The sequence below is a fragment of the Symphalangus syndactylus genome, chromosome 17, assembly GCF_028878055.3.
Source record: "Symphalangus syndactylus isolate Jambi chromosome 17, NHGRI_mSymSyn1-v2.1_pri, whole genome shotgun sequence".
NCBI classification, from domain to species: Eukaryota; Metazoa; Chordata; class Mammalia; order Primates; family Hylobatidae; genus Symphalangus; species Symphalangus syndactylus.
Window position 1 is genome coordinate 93053438 of NC_072439.2, and position 17381 is coordinate 93070818.

The 17381-nt window shown below is 37.8% G+C and overlaps 1 protein-coding gene across 2 annotated transcripts in view; it reads left to right on the forward strand.

Moving 5' to 3' along the window:
- CCDC50 (coiled-coil domain containing 50) overlaps positions 1–17381 on the forward strand; it is a 66653-nt gene that overhangs the window by 21337 nt on the left and 27935 nt on the right. For both annotated transcript variants that reach the window (XM_063621965.1, XM_063621964.1), the window contains exons 2-4: positions 7585–7647; positions 8486–8612; positions 11561–11651. In XM_063621965.1, coding sequence (XP_063478035.1) covers positions 7585–7647; positions 8486–8612; positions 11561–11651 — 281 coding nt within the window. The remainder of the gene's footprint in view (positions 1–7584; positions 7648–8485; positions 8613–11560; positions 11652–17381) is intronic.

The following is a 17381-nucleotide window of genomic DNA, read 5'->3' on the forward strand; positions in this document are numbered from 1 at the left end:
CTAGGGTTTCCTGTAGGTCACTTAGGAAACACTGTGAAAGAATTAGAAGGATGGGGTGGTGGAAAGCGGGTGAGAGATGAGAAGGTACTTAATGGGTACAGTGTACATTACTCAGGTGGTGATTACGGTAAAAGCCCAGACTTCACTACTAGACAGTATATCCATATAACTAAGCTGCACTTGAACCCCTTATGTTTATACAATTAAGGAACTTTTTATTCCTGTTTTTTCAGGTGTAAATATAGGCCGACTGTGATTGCTAGAAGTCTATTCTTGGGAGATAGTGAGGCAAAGTAAACTAGGTCTCATTTTTATTTGCATTTTGGGGGACCTGGAAACCGCTTTTTGAATACATATACCATCTTTACTAAAAATTACTTTTATCCTTGGTTTTAAAGAACTTAATGCACATTTATCTTATTTTAACTAGTATTTAATAATACCCCCTCTCCCTTTTTTTTTTCCTGATACTCTAAGCAGAAATATCTGGGGCAAGAAGAGGTGGATTTGATTTCCAGTTCATTTGTTTTATTTGTTGGGTAGTCTTGCTCAAGCCATTTTCTTTGTCTTGAGCCTTAGTTTCCTCACAAGTAAAATGGGGATGTTGATAAAGCCTTTGTCCTCAGATGGTTAGGAGGAATAAATGTGAAAGTGCATTGTAATTTATGAAGAGCTGTATAAATGTCAGTTATGGCTGTCTGTTATTGCCAAACTTTCACAAGACAAAATGTGTCTCTTGAATATCTTTCTTGTTCACAGTAGATGTTTTCATGTATATAGAACAAAGGAAAGCAAGCATAATCCCTGCTTTCAAAGCAGAGTGTATACTCCCTCTGCTACTCATAGCATTTACATAAAAAGAATAATTCACAAAATTCTACCATTCTATAAAAGGGAAAACAGACACAGGCGAAAGAAATAGCCGCTAGTTAATGTATTATTAATCCAGGCATTTTTATGTGGGTGGAAGCTTGTAAAGACGAATCATGGCAATTGTAATTTCAGAAAGTCTTAGGATGTAGGTAAAAGAACAACGGAAGGGGAATGGCTTTTTTTTTCACTTCCTTTTTAGTTTATGTAGAATTAGTTGGGAAGGCACTGGGAATGTGCACATTATTTGGATAATGTATGAAAGGAACGTGTAGACATTCATTGAATCAGAAAATTCTGGGTTTGTTTGAAGTGGGGTGATAGATATGTACTCATTCTGCATACTTGACTGAGGTGAAAGGAGTTCTTGATAGCAGGAGCACTGTTCACTGTTTAGATTTAGTTAATCTTGTGCAGAGCTTTTAAACTTTTGAGCAGAGTTAGTTTAGCAAAATGTCTCCCACTAAGTTTTTTTCTCGCCGGCGTTGCCAGTATAAATACAAGTTAAGTTCGCGATTCTTGGCCAAAATTTAGACTGTGTTCCTTTAGTGGAAGAGTAAACAAAATTCTCGCTGCACTTAGGGGTATGTGTGTATGTGGGGGATGTGGCAGGGGTTGGGAGGGGACACTTCTCTTTGTCCCTGAGAAAAAGATAAGGGGATTGTAAAGACTCTTACCCCATCACTTGTAAATCTGAATCACCTCTTTGAAACAGTCTTTAAAAAGAATATTTTGTTTCTGAGTGAGAAGGAGAGAAACTTGCTGTAAATGAGCTTTTTAAAATAACAATCTGAAATATGTTTTATGAAAAATGCTCGGAGTTTACTTATTTCTTTGTTGGTGAAAGCTGAGGAGATCTTAATCTAGTACTGTTAATGACTAAGAAAAGAATTTTTTTTTTTTAAAGGCTGTTTTAGGCCTCCAAATTTGATGTCATTTGGGCCAGAATTTTAAGAGATATTCAAATCAATGTTGATCAGTTTTCTTTTAAAATGTTGAATTATTAAAGTATACAAATTTTGTCTCTATTTTGCTACTAATTGCCAAGGGGAGGGCAGACCAAGGGTGTTACCTGTAGAAGGAAAACAAGTAGTTCTGCTTCGAAGTTTATGGAAAGCTCCTACGGTTATTGGTAGGGAATTGGGGAGTGGGCTGTGTCTGGAGCTGGAGGGATAAAGTTGGCAAGTAGACGTACCTGAAAAAAGGTGTGTGAGGAGAAACAATAAGGCGAAAACAAAAATGAGAGACTTGGGAAGCAAATGCAAGAAGAGAAAAAGTATAAGAGATAGAGTTTGGTTGGCGTGAGGTAGAGTGGGGTGGTAATCACCAGATTTTCTTTGGTACATTTCAGGTAAGTTGTATACTAGGAAGCCTATGTAAAAAAGAACCAATTCCTCATGAGAGTGCACAGGGGCTTTCCTATCCCATCTCTTGCTGTAATTCCCTTTGGGGCTTCTGTGCTCTGGGCACACACAACTCCAGGATGGCCTGTGGATTTTCGTCTTTTTGTCTTTTTCCGTAATTGGCTCCTTTGCCAAGAATGTTTACCACTTCTGTGCATAGGAATTTTAACTTACCTTGAGATACATTTTGTGTTAATTACTTTAAGATTTCTTGATACAAGGTTTCTTGATACATTCTGTTTAAATCACCTCCACTTCTTACATCCACCCCCAATTCATAACAAGCATAACTGTTCCATTGTTATGACTTCAAAGAATTTTCTTTAGTACAAGTTGTCTTTAGTACAGTGTTTATTAACTTACATTATACCTGTTTTCCTCTCTGATATTTCACCTCAGTGATGGCTTGGAGATGACTTATTCATTCTGAAATAGAGTTCAACACTTGTTTATTGAGTAAATGAGTGTTTATTAGGTGCATACTATGCCATTCATGTATTTAGGGGGAGATGAACAACTCAATGAAAATCATTCTTTAAGGAAATGGATGGGGGGTACATATATGTATGTATTTAGGTATGTCAGCCAGTCCTCCTTTCCATTTCTAAGATCTGCTTGGCCTATTGTAAATTAATTCACTGTACACTAATTTGTGTATACAGGCATCCCTCATTTTATTGCACTTTGCTTTACTGTGCTTTGGATAAACTATGTGTTTTACAGGTTGAAGGTGTGTAGCAAGCATTTCTTAGTAATAATGTGTTTTTAAATTTAGGTATGTACGTAACCTGTTTAGACTGAATTCCATCGCACATTTAATAGACTATCAATAGAATATTAATAAACTATAGTGTAAACATAACTTCTATATGTACTAGGAAACCAAAAAATCATGTGATTCATTTTATTGCGATATTTGCTTTATTGCAGTGGTCTGGAACTAAACCTGCAATATCTCCAAGATATGCCTGTATTTAGATTAACATATCATTGAAACTCCTTTAATGAGAATGGGGATAGGGTTCTAGTTTTATGTAGTTTGTTTATTACTAAATTTGTTTAAATGATGTTTGACATATCTAATAATGCGTTATGCTGTCATAATAGCAGAGTTTAATTCTGTTTATGACATTATTTTCTTCCTTTCTCCTACTCGTTTGACTTTATGATCTAGCTTTTTTTTTTTTTTTTAACTTCTTTCAATTAACAAGCACACGTTGTGTGGAAGGTGCAGAGAGTACACCCACAAAGTCCCTGCCATGAAGAGCTTGCAGCTGGATAGGGAAGCAGCTGTGTGCTCGAATTTCAGAGCAAAGTGCATTTCTTTCTGTTAATGCTCTTCTAAGCAATGAGGCAGAGTTGCAAGGCTTTTAATGTTCAAAAGAGACTTAGCCACCATCTGTAACACTGGGAAAATGTCTGGGCAGAGGGGAGAGCCTGCAGACCATTGAGATCTGGGTGGAAACAAAGAATAGTTGTGTAATTGACTATGGTGGGAAGCTCATTTTAATAGCAGACTGGGAATAGTAGAAGACATTGATAGGGTTGGCTTATGACAAGAAGGTCAGCCTGAGTTCTGGATGAGTGAAAGTGAACATGGGAGGGAAAAAGTTTGAGAAATGGGAGGGTGAAAGGTGGTTCACCTTAATGTGCCCACAGGGAAAGGTGGGGAGACAAGTTTATGCTGTTTATCCTCAGTGGACTGTTTATACTGTTTGCATCAAAGGCAGAGGAGGTTAGAAAAGGAGAAAAGTTCTCTTCAGGCTCTGAGCGTGGCCTGGCTGTGAAATAGTTTCAGTAATTCTCAATCTGGTTACTGATTTACAAAGTTGACTGGATATGTGATTGTTTTCCAGGTTGTACTAGAATACTGATGCAGGGAATACTGAGGCAAATCTTGAAAAAAATTAGAGTGGGTTCAGAAGAAATTATATATTGGGCAAGTAATATTTCAGTATAAATGAGATTATATGTTTGGAATCTCCTAGTAAACTCTGAAGGGCTAAGTCAGTGTATTTGACAATACAACTCTGTGTGTATGTGTTGTGTACTTCCTCATAGTCATTGAAAATCTTCCAGATCCCCTTCTAGCTCAGGCCCTGCTCATATCTTTTGGGTACTAGTTCAGCTTCTGCAGATTCCGGGACAAATCACAATAATAGAATGTACTTCAGTCGCTGTTGAGATACAAAGAAATCATTATGAGGAGTCATCAAGATAATCAGTAATTCATAAATTTCTCACACCTGTTATAATGTGTCAAACCGCGTGTTCATGGTTTAGCAATATGTGCTATTGACAACATGAAATAAGTGAATTTAATTATAGAACTTAAAATGTAATATTTATGACATTTAAAAAGCACAGGAAATAGAGAAACCCATGAACGTACCACCCGCATCAAATATTAATATTTTGCCTTGTTGTGTGTCTTTTCTCTTTTTGCTTTTGAAGCAGCATGGCTCATGCAGCCCGGGCACTCATGCCACTCTTCATCTCTATGGAGAGAGAACTACTGTTTGGAGTTAAGTTTGTGTCAGTGCCATATTGTTAGATAAACCTATGGGGGTTAAAAAAATTTTTTTAACCCCCATAGGTTTATCTATCTACAAACAGTATATTTTAATGTTTAATGTTCTGCTGACTGAAGTTAAGAAATATTTTTAAAATTATTGTAGTTCTTCACATGATTCTCCACATGGAAAAATGTAATAATTTCATAATTTTTAATTTTAGTTAGCACGGTATTAGAAACATAGAAAATGTATTTTTGGCATAACGTTCTGACCTAATAACATAAATTGAAGTGGCTTTTAGGCTTTTTGTAATGTATAGAATGATATGTGTTTTACATTTTGACCTAGTACCTATCATCTCTGTACGTATATATTTCTGTGATGTTTATATATAATACGGGAAAAGTTTCCCCAAACTAGTTTCCTGTACTGTGTGTGATTTATACTAGTCCCTTGGTATTTGTGGGGCAGGGTGTGAAGGTGGTTCCAAGACCTCACGTGGATACTAAAAATCTATGGATGCTTCAGTCCCTGATATAAAATGGGGTAGTATTTGCATGTAATTCATACAGATTCTACTGCATACTTTACATTGTCTCTAGATTACTTATACTACCTAATACCGTGTAAATGCTGTGTAAATAGCTATTATACTGTTTCGTTTAGGAAACAATGATAAGAAAAAAAGTATGTACATATTCAGTACAGCCACATTTTTTTTCCTGAATATTTTTTATTTGTGGTTGATTTAATCCGTGAATCCAAAACTCAGGGCTATGAGAGCCAACTGTCCTCTGTTATTCTCTAGACTATTGACTTTTAAAATGCTCTTCTCAGGCTTAGTAAATTGATTTTTTGACCTAATAATAGATTGCCACCCATAATTTGAAAATCGTTAAGCTTAATCTTAAATTTGATCTAATCATAATTAATCTAAAATTAAGACTGAATTTTAATATATAAGCACAAGCTTTTCCAGTATAATAAAGGTGTTTTAAATGATAGGTCAATATATTAAAATAACATTCTTTACACTAGATTTGATTATATTTATTTTAGCTAATTCATTAATTTTTATAAATTAGGCCCATGTATGTCTTACCCATTTAAAAATTAGATATTAATTGAAGTGTTTTAGAGAGTATACGATGGTTAATGTAGAATATTTTCTTTCCGTCCATTCTGACCATGATTTACCTGGAGGGAAGGGGGGCCGTCATTGTGTCAGGGAAGGGGAAAGAGCTCTTGGGCTCTTGCTGGCTTAGACGTTGACCCCCAAGCCCTGTCACCAGTGAACTCTGTACAACTTTAGAAAATCACTTCTTCCTTCTGGCTTTCAGTTTCCTCACTTATTAAATGAGGGTGTTATCTAGCTCATCTTGAAAGTGCTTTTATTCTGTGAAATATAAGGTAACTAGGACCTGGGCTTCAAGATATTAGAATTTGTTGAGAATGTAGCTGATGGAAAAGAACAGGGCTTTCTGTTCGAGTTACTGGTTTTGCTGTTATGTTTGAGTGAGGATTAAGCAGGTTATATTCAGTTTAATGTAGTTCTTGGGCAAGAATTATTCCTCCCTTATAAAACCATTTCAAAATAATCTTGACCTCCCCAAGATCTCCCTCCGTTTTTGTAGCATTATCCCTCAGTAGTGAAGGACACAACTATGTTGAGTGTATATGTGAACATACATAAGTGCGAAGAACGGCAAAGGAACGTTTTTCATTCTGTTTCAGTTAAGTGTCCTCATAGGCAAATCCAAAGCTGCAGAAAGAAATCTCTCCCTTTTCCTAAGCCCTAGGGAATGTTTCAGGAGTCCTACTCATTTGCAGTAACCTGAGGCTTTGGGGAATTTCCTTTTTTTAACATGAATTACGTGCTTGGAATAGAGTGAGAACATCACGTGAACTACACGTCCTTAAAACAGCACTCTACATGATGAATCCTTCATGTTTTGTCTGTTTGTATGTTTACAAAGCAGGAGTTTAAATTGCAGCTTGGGGTAAACATGGACCTTCGAGACTATTTCTTTCCATTTTGCTTCTAAGAATACAGGTCAGGAAATAGCCTTGCCTGGATCTTCAGGTGGAGGCAGAGTTGGGACAGATTCCTGGTTTCTTTCAGGGTTCCCATTTTCTTTTGGTTTGTAGATTATTTTGGGGCAGCCCAAGGTTTAGAGGGACCTAGAGACCTAGTTCTAACTCACGTCCCTGGGGATTGACCCGCTAAAGAATGTTTAAAAAATTAAGAATTTTTAAAGTAGAGCTCTGCCCCTACGTGAGGGACTAGTGAAAATATATTTTTTCTTCCAAGGCACCAGGGTAGACGTAAATTGCTGGGAGAGGATCGTCTGAACCACAGAGAAGCATAGGTTAGATTTCTTTTAACACCTCTAATTATGCAATAACTCATTTCTCTCTCAGTAACAATATGCAAAGCATGACTGATACGTCTGTTATTTCAGCAGCACTTACCCTCCTTTTATAGAAGTGGATTGGAATTTCTAGACCTCTGGAATCTGATTCTGTAAATGTTCTCACCTCAGGCCAGGGGCCAAGGCTAACCAGTATTTTGTGACACCCTGTGCTTGGCACTAAGCAGGCACTATGGATTTTTGTGACTGGAGACTGCATACTTAACTAGTCACTATTTTGTGCATTGAGAATTATAAAGTTTGTCATTCTGAAATATTAGAATTAATTTTTTTTAAAGTAAAAAAAAAAAAAATCCTTTCCTTTGTATGTTAAAGTATTACTAATGAGCCTTCCTGTCTGTTTTCCTCCTTCGTCTACTGTAGTATGCCGGGATTTTGCCGTCCTGGAGGACCACACCCTGGCCCACAGCCTGCAGGAACAAGAGAGTGAGTAACACCTCTCGTTTACGCTCCTTCAGTTTTCTTTTTTTAGCGGTAGCTTGAGGCTGGTTTCTTAGGGCTTAAGTAGGGAGAGAGCACAGTCACTTGGCGTCACCATCCATACATTCTGAAGGATTTCTTGAGGCAAGTGATGCCTGGGTGAGCAGTGAAGTTGCAGGCATGTTTAAGTAAGATAGGCTGCCAGGAATTAGTAGACTGCTGCGTCTCTAGGAGGAAAAGAGGGGTTTGAACCTTTTTCCTAGCCTCTTGTTGTAGGAGGGGCACAATGGTTGTAGATTTATCTGGGGTGCGCAGAAGGAATCTATTCTTGCTCCTAGGATAGGGACTTGAACAGTTTTCCCAGGCAACTGTGGTATAAATGAGATCACATTGTGGATTTTTCTGAATCTTTTTTTCCATGTAGTGATGAAAAGTAAATCTAAGCTACGCATGTTAAAGTACATACTTGTGAATATATGATTTGTGAATTCACATATCAGTATAAAATTGACGTTTTGAAAAATGCGGTTAATAGAGTGACAACATGTAGTAGTAGAAAGAGCATTGGCCCTGGCTTTAGAATATTTGTGTAGATGTCCTGGCACTGCCACTTTGTTGCTGTGTGACCAAAGGCAAATTATTTAATCTTTTTGATCCTCTTTTTACTTAATGGAAAAGTGGGGATAATAATTCCTTGCTCTTTATTATATATTGTTGTTGAGACAATAAAACGGAGTGATCGATGCAAAGCTATTGTTATGGTAAAGCTCTTAAGATTATTATGGCATTTATTACTAACAAACCAAGGCATTATTCATTCCTGTCCTCAATGTTTTTGTTCCAGTTGAGCATCATTTGGCATCAAACGTTCAGCGGAACCGTTTGGTCCAGCATGATCTCCAGGTGGCTAAGCAGCTCCAAGAGGAAGATCTGAAAGCGCAGGCCCAGCTCCAGAAGCGCTACAAAGACCTGTGAGGATTTGGGAGGTGGGAGGGATAATGTCAAGACTGGTTTTCTCTGTGGAGCTAGCAACTAGGGCAGGGGAGAAGGAGACTACTTCTGTTCCTCTGATTCCTTTTACTGTTAGATTACACATCTTACAGTGGATATCTAACGGTTTTTTTTTTATTTGAAAATGTTTTGTTGCTGTTGGAGCACTTGACCAGGTTTAAGGACATGTGGATGATGGTGTGAATTCTAACATTTTTTAGCTGTATGACTTTGGGCCAGTTAGTCAACTTCTCTGAATTTATTTTCCTTACCCGTAACATGGGGAAAATAATCTCTGTCCCCTCTGCCTCATAGTTTCTTTGGGGGATCCAGTGAAATAGTGGACATCAAATAACTTTATGGGTTGTACTGGTTCCTTTACTATGTTCTAGCTGTGTTTGCCGCTCTTACTTTCCTTGCTTTTCAAAAGTACATAGCAGAATGTTCTGAACGCTCTGAAATGTAGACTCGGTTATCTTCATAACTTCAGTGTCTGACAAAAGTCTCTCTAGTAGCCTCCTTTAACAGACAGATAAGCGGAAATGATGATTTCTCAGGTTTCTTTTGGCACAGTGACTTTTATTCTGTTTCAGTGTTACAAAGCTCCCAGGATACATTTCTTCTTTGAGAGTGGCTCTTACATCCTAAATCTTTAATGTGGGTAGATTTAACCACAGATACTGTGTTGAGGAGGAAGAGGTAAAGGAAAAATGGAAGGAACCCCTTAATTTACTTTAGTGTCATATTCAGGTAAAAAAGGAAAGCCAGTCATTTTTGCTAACTTATAGGAAGGGTTTGTCTTTCTGTTTATTATTTGTAGAGAGGACTTTATTAATCGTTTTGTCAAGTTTCCCTTATTTTGTAAATAAACACTTTTATTGATTCATGCTAAATCTGGCACCATGAAAGGAGACCAGAGATGTGAATAAGACAGCCGTTGCCTTTGAGGGCCTCAGGAAAACACCTTCAGCATTATGTATCTAGAGATAGGTGCATGAGTCACAGAGAACTGAAATGTAAATTTCAGGCCTATTTAGGGAGAAGAGACTGGGAAAAGCTTCACAAGACGATATGTTTAATCTGAAACTTGAAGGTTAATTAGAAGTTTGTAGTGATGGGGAATACCCTTCTAGCCAGAAGGAGCAGCATGCGTAAGGGCAGGAGGTAAAAGGACTTGGAATCTCATGTTAGCTGAAAGAAGTTCAGTATTGCTGGAGTGGAGAGTGTATTTACAGGCAGAAGTAGGAAGTGAGGCCAGAAAAGTAGTCAAAAGCTGGATCAAAAGGGTCACGATAAGTTATGTTAAAGATTTCAGGTTTTGTAGATTTTAAATTATAAGGAATGGAGAACCATTGAAGTAGTTTTAGATTTTCATTTTGGGATCAGTTCTGTAGACTAGGTGGGTAAAGGCTTAGAGTGGGCAAGATTTGAAGGCAACTGTTGAGCAATGGTCAAATCAAGAGATGGTGAGGCTTGAATGAGGACAGTGGTGATAGAGATAGAGGAAGGAGATGATGAGGCCTAAATTGAAGGTCATGGTAATGGAGATATAAAGAGGAAGAGAGATATTTGAGATGTTATGAGGCTCAGTGTCACATGGTTAAGGTGAGAACCAAAGCTAGAATGTTCTAGAGTTCTAAATTCATTGACCTTTACGTTATTCACAATTCTCTGTTAGAAAGGCCGGTTCTGAGGTTGATGCAGATGTTTAAAATCCTGAATTAGGTTAATAACAGTCTAATGAGCTTTTTCAGGAATTATCAAGACAAACCACTCAAATATAAATCAGGAGTAGAGACTGATATTTTCTAGGTCCTAAAGGAGAGAAGAACCGGGTGTTATATTTCTGCCTGAGACTTCAAGGTTTTGGAATTTTTCCTGGATGAAATAAGCTAGAAGGGAAGTCTTTCAGTTCACTCCTTGGCAATTTTGATGGTTGGAGATCTTGGCAGGGATGAAATGCTGCAGTTGTCATTGAACTGGAACCTCTTACTCAGTCTGGATACCGAGGCTGCTGTCCCAAATCAGGATTATCGCTTGTTTACTACTGCTTTCTCAGTTTCGCTTTCCCAGGAGTCTGTGTAATCAGGTGACTGAACCAGAGCCGGTACTTCTTGGAAATATGGTTTGAAATCATTAAACTCAGATGAAGCTTCACTTATTTATTTTCTGTACCAGGAGATACATTATCTGTGTCACTTGTGACCTTTAACACTTCATTTGGGTTTACCTTCTCTGCGGTGCTTCTACTTTCTTCCCACTTATTATCACATCCAGTGTAGTTATTAGTCACTTAATTCTATACAGATTTTACATTAATTTAGGAGGTTCAGGTAGAGGCTTGAATGAAGACAGAGGCCTTTGACAACTAAGTCCATAATTTTGTGTATGATTCTTAATTATTGCAATGAGTGAAGGAAAAGAAGAAATATAAATAGGAATTGCTCTGAGTAGATTTTTGTTTATTTTCATTTCTTTGGTTTGAATAGATAAGAATACTGTGATATTAGACCTATAATGTGAAGTTACTAAGTGTAAACTTTTTTATAGCTTATAAAATGGCATGACAGAGAATGATTTGTGGTTATTAGTGGTAGAGGCAGGACTGGCAAACAGGTCCCAGTGGGGTGAAGTGATAGGTGGTATAGAAGAGGTGTGGAGTTTTCCATTGTTGGGTGTGGTGATCAGATTCCAGTTCTACCACATATTTTCGTTGTGATCTTGAGAAAATGATTTAACTTCCCTGGACCTTAGTTTTCTCATCTGTAAATGTGACCGTGTCAGCCTCTTTGCATCTTTATCTTGAAGATAAAGTGAGAAAAATAATGTACTTCTCATATAGTGAGTATTCAATAAATTGTATTTATTGCTTTTAGGAAATACATTATTTTTTATTTTCCTTATTCATGTTTTCACCTTTGCTTTTTAGTGAACAACAAGACTGTGAAATTGCTCAGGAAATTCAGGAGAAGCTGGCTATTGAGGCAGAGAGACGACGCATTCAGGAGAAGAAGGATGAGGTATAACTTAGTTACTGCCCCTCTCCCTCATGGAGAAAGGGGTGCTCAGCTTTAGAGCAAAAACTTTCTGTAGGTCACGGGCTCAATGAAGGGTTGCTGAATGGGAAGCAGAATGCCTCTTATTTGGGCTGCGTTTTCCTCTGTGGACCATGATTTATAGCCTCTTGATTATGTAAATGGTAAAAGTCTTGAGAGATAATGGATAATTTCACATATGATGTGAGTTAGTTTCCTATGACTGCTGTTGCAAATTACTCCTGCAAACTTGGCTTAACAGAAATTTATTGTCTTAGAGTTCTGAAGGCTAGAAGTCTAAAATCTGAAGTGTTGGCAGGGTCACGCTACCTCTTGGGAAGGATCCTTCCTTGCCTCTTCCTAGCTCCTGACTCCTGGCAATTTTTGGCATTCCTTGGCTTGTATCTGCATCACTTCAGTCTCTGCCTCCATTGTCACATGGCTTTCTTCTCTGTCTGTATCTTTGTGTCTTCTTATCTTCCTGCAAGGACATCGGTCATTGAATTGAGGACCCACCATAATCCAATATGACCTCAGCTTAACTAATTATATCTGCAAAGACTGTTTCCAAATGAGGTCACATTTTGAGGTTTGGGTAGAAATGAATTCAGAGAGGGCACACTATTCAGCTTATTACAAGGTGTCTGTCCCTGGGTTGTTCTTGCAGCATTAGAGAGAGCAGACTTTTGAGTGGGGCCTGCGCTGGAGGCAGGGAGTAGTCCTTGGGAGAGGCCAGGAGCAGGCATTGCTCTCATTCTTTCTCTTTTTCTTAAAGGTTTCACTTTCCTGTGATCTTTTGGTTAAAAAAACTAATCAGTTTGATTCTTTATATATTTTTAAGTCGTATTGTTTTTAAGGCTGAAAATGACTAAAATTACTAATAGTGTTTGGTTTGTGAGAAGACTTGAATTTACCATTAGCTATTATTTCCTTTTGTGTTATTATTTTCAGCACTTTTTTTTTTTTTTTCTTTTTTTGACAGTGTTTTGCTCCATCACCCAGGGTGGAGTGCAGTGGTATGATCTTACTGCAATCTCCGCCTCCCAGGTTTAAGTGATCCTCTCTGCCTCTTGAGTAGCTGGGACTACAGGCACACGCCCCCACACTTGGCTAATATTTAAAAATTTTTTTTTGTAGAGACGAGGTCCCACTATATTGCCCAGGCTGGTTTCAAACTCCTGAGCTCAAGCTGTCTTCCTGCCTCAGCCTCCCAAAGCACTGGAATTACTGGCATGAGCCACTGTGCCCAGCTTAGTTTTAGCACTTCTTATGAACAATTTATTTCGTTTCACATCACTTCTATGCTACCCTGCTTTCACACCTGTTATGCCGTACTTGGTCACTGTCTTGATTTATAATAGAGAAGAAAATGATTTATTATTTTTAATAGTTGGATAACAATATGGTTTGTTACGCACCCAGAAACACTTTTGAGGGTTATAAGCATGGTGTTAATTACATAAACTGAAACTGTACTGGGTGGCACTTATGATCATCATGTTAAATAGATATGATCAGGGTCATCAGTAAACAGCCTCCGTACACTGCTACTCCTACTGAACCACTCTTGTTCCTCTAAGACTTCTTGTTCAATGCCAGATGAATGTGAGACACCTGGTATGAGTGTACTGAGTTGTTTCTTCAAGAAACAAATCATGATCTTGTGATAATCAGAACTGCAAGTAAAATTTAGGGATTATTTTTGATACTTCCTGTAATACACAGGAGGCTCTTTCTTAGTATTTAATGTGTTGCCTCTCTATAGTAAAGAGTTTGCTTTGGGGATGACACTGGGAACTAAAAGAAGTGATTATGTTTTGTAGACAAGAAAGCTTCTATTTAAAAAATACCAGAGTAATGAAGTTGGCTTCTTATAAATGCTACTGCTGTCATGTGGGTTTTTTTTTTTCTCCATTTAGGGAAAAACAGGATAGAAAGAGAAAATAAAACACTTTATTTTAATTATGTAGAATCTAAATAGTAATCATAGTAAGTAATCTCATGGTAATACTATGTAAAATAAGCAGTTTAGTGATTAACTCCATTTTTCGGATGTAGAAATTAAGTATTAAAGAAGTAAGTGACTGATTCCAAGTTATAAAATGCCAGAGAAATGTCTGTACAATTCAGGTCTCCTGACTGCTTCTGACTTATACGTACTGTGGTATACATGAAACACGTGGACTTTGGAGTTACACTCACCTGGGTTTGAATTTTAGCTCATTAACTATTTAGCTGTGTGATTTTCAGCATCACCCTTAACCACGCAGAACCTCAGGTTCCGAAATGGGTTGAGTCATGGTAGTTGTGCATACCCTAAAGGGCTGTTGTGAGGTAAATGAGATCAGGTACTTGGGGCACCTGGTACATGTTAAATTTATAATTGCCCTTTCCTTGATTTCTGTTATAGAGAGATATGTGCTGCCTAGGGCGAAATTAAACAGGCTTAAGTATGTTTCAGTATGGTGTGATTTGAGAGGTCCTCAAGCGTTTACACATTTGTCATTACAGGTCTCCCACTAGTTTGCCCTCAGTAGAGTGGAAAAGTTAAATTAGAAATCCAGTTGTGTAGGTGTGTTGACTAGACAAGCCTATATAAACTTCATTCAGACTTTTTGACTTTTCAACTCATGCCTCAGATGAGAAGATGGCTACTGTGCCAATGTAGAAAAATGTGACTCTCAGCTGTCTAGTATATTGTCAATATTAAGTGAAGAAAATTTGCGTGAGTAAAGTTTGTCATTGAGGGATATATGAAAATGCTTATTTATAGTCTGTTGGTAACAGGGTGCCTGAAAGGGAGAGGAAACTAATACTGAGACAGTAGTACTAATACTGAGACAGTAGTACTAATTCTTCTGCCAATTTTTGAAAAAGAATTGCTTGTGACTCATGAACTCTCCTAGTTCCTATTTTTTTTTTTTTAGATGGAATCTTGCTCTGTCTCCAGGCTGGAGTACAGTGGCGCGATCTCCGCTCACTGCAACCTCTGCCTCCTGGGTTCAAGCGATTCCCCTGCCTCAACCTCCTGAGTAGCTGGGACTACGGGCGCCTGCCACCATGTCTGGCTAATTTTTTGTATTTCAGTAGAGACAGGGTTTCATCATGTTGGCTAGGATGGTCTCGATCTCCTGACCTCGTGATCCACCCGCCTTAGCCTCCCAAAGTGCTGAGATTACAGGTACGAGCCACTGCGCCTGGCCTCCTTTTTTTTTTTTTTTTTCTTTTTTTTTTTCTTTTTCCCTTCCCCCTCAATGCTCTTCTGCTTCCCTGTAGAGTCTACTTGGTTAATAAGGACTTAGCAGCAGCAGGGCTGTGGAAAATCTCTCTCTGGGTTTCCACCCAGATCTCTTTAAGAGATTTTTGGGGTCAATTTTCCTGGGTAGTTACTACCCCATAAAATACCAGATGTAGAGACTGAGAACCCTTTTCTCTTGGAACAGAGATTTTTTTTTTTTAAATTTTTTCTAAACAACATTGTGTGTCAGATGTGGTGGAGTTATACAACCTTGGGTGCATAAATTAGCAGTTTAGCTTTGTCATGGTATAATTTTATTGTGTTTGTTAACAAAGCACAGATGTAAGGAAAGTGGCATTTCCATGCAGGACACAGATGTGGAAAAGTTAAAAAAAAATTTTTTTTTTTTTTTTTCGGTCTTTCTGGCTTTGAGAACTCCTCACCTTCCCTCCCTTTGTTCCTCTTCTTGACTTTCTTGCTCTCTCACTCTGTTTTGCTCTTCTGTTTCTGTTTATTTATTTTTAACTCTTTTACATAGTTTCTCGAGTATGGTAGTTCTCTGTAGGCTTCCTATTGGAAGGAGCTTGTAGACTTTGGGTATACTGGACTCTGTGAAATTTGTGGTTAATAAAAATGGGTTAAGGTTAATCAGTTAATTTAACTTAGTTATTCTTAAATAAAACTCTAAAAGTGTGTATGTACCTATGTGCATGACTAGATATGTGTGTGTGTGTGTGTGTGTGTGTGTGTTTAAACCTAGGTTTAAAATATATGTGAATGCGCAACTATTTTAAGGAAAAACTTTTTTTTCCCTTAAATAAATATTAGCACGGCCAAACATGTCATGAAAAGTTTGTGGCACTAGTTTAACAATTTGAAGGCCTTTATATTATAAACTGCTCAGGGATAAACCTAGTAACTAATTCACATTAAAAAAATGAGTCTAGTATGAACCGTGGTACTTACACATAGCACTCTTAAAGAGATTAGAATGTCATGTTTTAAAAGAATATTTACACATTCTTTGGTAATATTTAGAGGCTAGATCAAACAGCAGTACCGTTTAGCTATTTTTTTTTTTTTTTTTTTTGAGATGGAGTCTCGCTCTGTCGCCCAGGCTGGAGTGCAGTGGCGCGATCTCGGCTCACTGCAAGCTCCGCCTCCCGGGTTCACGCCATTCTCCTGCCTCAGCCTCTCCAAGTAGCTGGGACTACAGGCGCCCGCCACCACGCCCGGCTAATTTTTTGTATTTTTAGTAGAGACAGGGTTTCACCGTGGTCTCAATCTCCTGACCTCGTGATCCGCCCGCCTCGGCCTCCCAAAGTGCTGGGATTACGAGCGTGAGCCACCCCGCCTGGCCGCCGTTTAGCTATTAAAAATTTTTCTGTGTTTTAAGTATTGTAAAAATAAGTTTATATATATATGACTAGAAAGGGAGATGGGAGGCTTCTTGTTGAGGTCTTCCTCTCTTCTTATACTATTATACTGATGTTTTTACATCCATAGAATTGGTATTTTCCTGTTGTATCAAACAACCCTTTTGGATTTATACCTGCCTTGACATCCCTACCGAGTTAGATGCTAATATGTTAATTGCTAGTTAATAAAGAAGTTTAGCAATTAAGTGGAATGATTTTGTTTTTTTCCTTTCTGACAGTCATTTGACAATCACATTTTAAAATCACCTTTTGATTGTTTTTAAACTCCAGATTTCCTCTTTTTAAATGCACTGCCATTGGAGGATAGAGGCAAAACGTTGAGAAGTAACCCTCTATCCCTTATATATGTATATGATATAACCCTTTAACTCTTATATATTTATATGATATAAATCATATACAGGTTGAGCATCCAAAAATCCAAAATCCAAAATACTCCAGTGAGCATTTTCCTTGAGCACCATGTCTGTGCTTCAGAAAGTTTCAGATTTTGGAGCATTTCAGATTTCAGATTTTTGGATTAGGGATGCTCAGCCTATAAATGACAGAAATACCCCAAGGAACCCAACACCGTGTTTCAGTTACTTGTCATCTACTTGGGAAAGATGTATGGGGATCCTCTGGGTGCCACTGCACCTTGTTTATATTAATGCTTCTCTTAGAGCCATGTTTTCATGTCTACATTATGCTAATTGTTTTACTAAAAGCAAGATTAGAACTTTAACGATATTTACCATATACACCAATCCCCTGTTGCTCATAGCACTATTCTTTAAAGCTAAAGAATTTGTCACAGGGCACATGTCTGGCCCACTGAAGGGAATCACTAAATCTATGTTTTCATTAAAATTATGATTCTCTAGTATACTAGAGATCCTTAACTGTTTCCTTCCTTATGGTTGTAGTTTCAAATTTTCCAGAGTTGGGTGAGCTTGGATAACAGAAGGGAAAGGTGAGATACGATGGTAAACTCCATTTCAATTAATGTATTTACTAAGAAGTCTTCTATGGAACAGGGTTATTTTTACATATTATCCC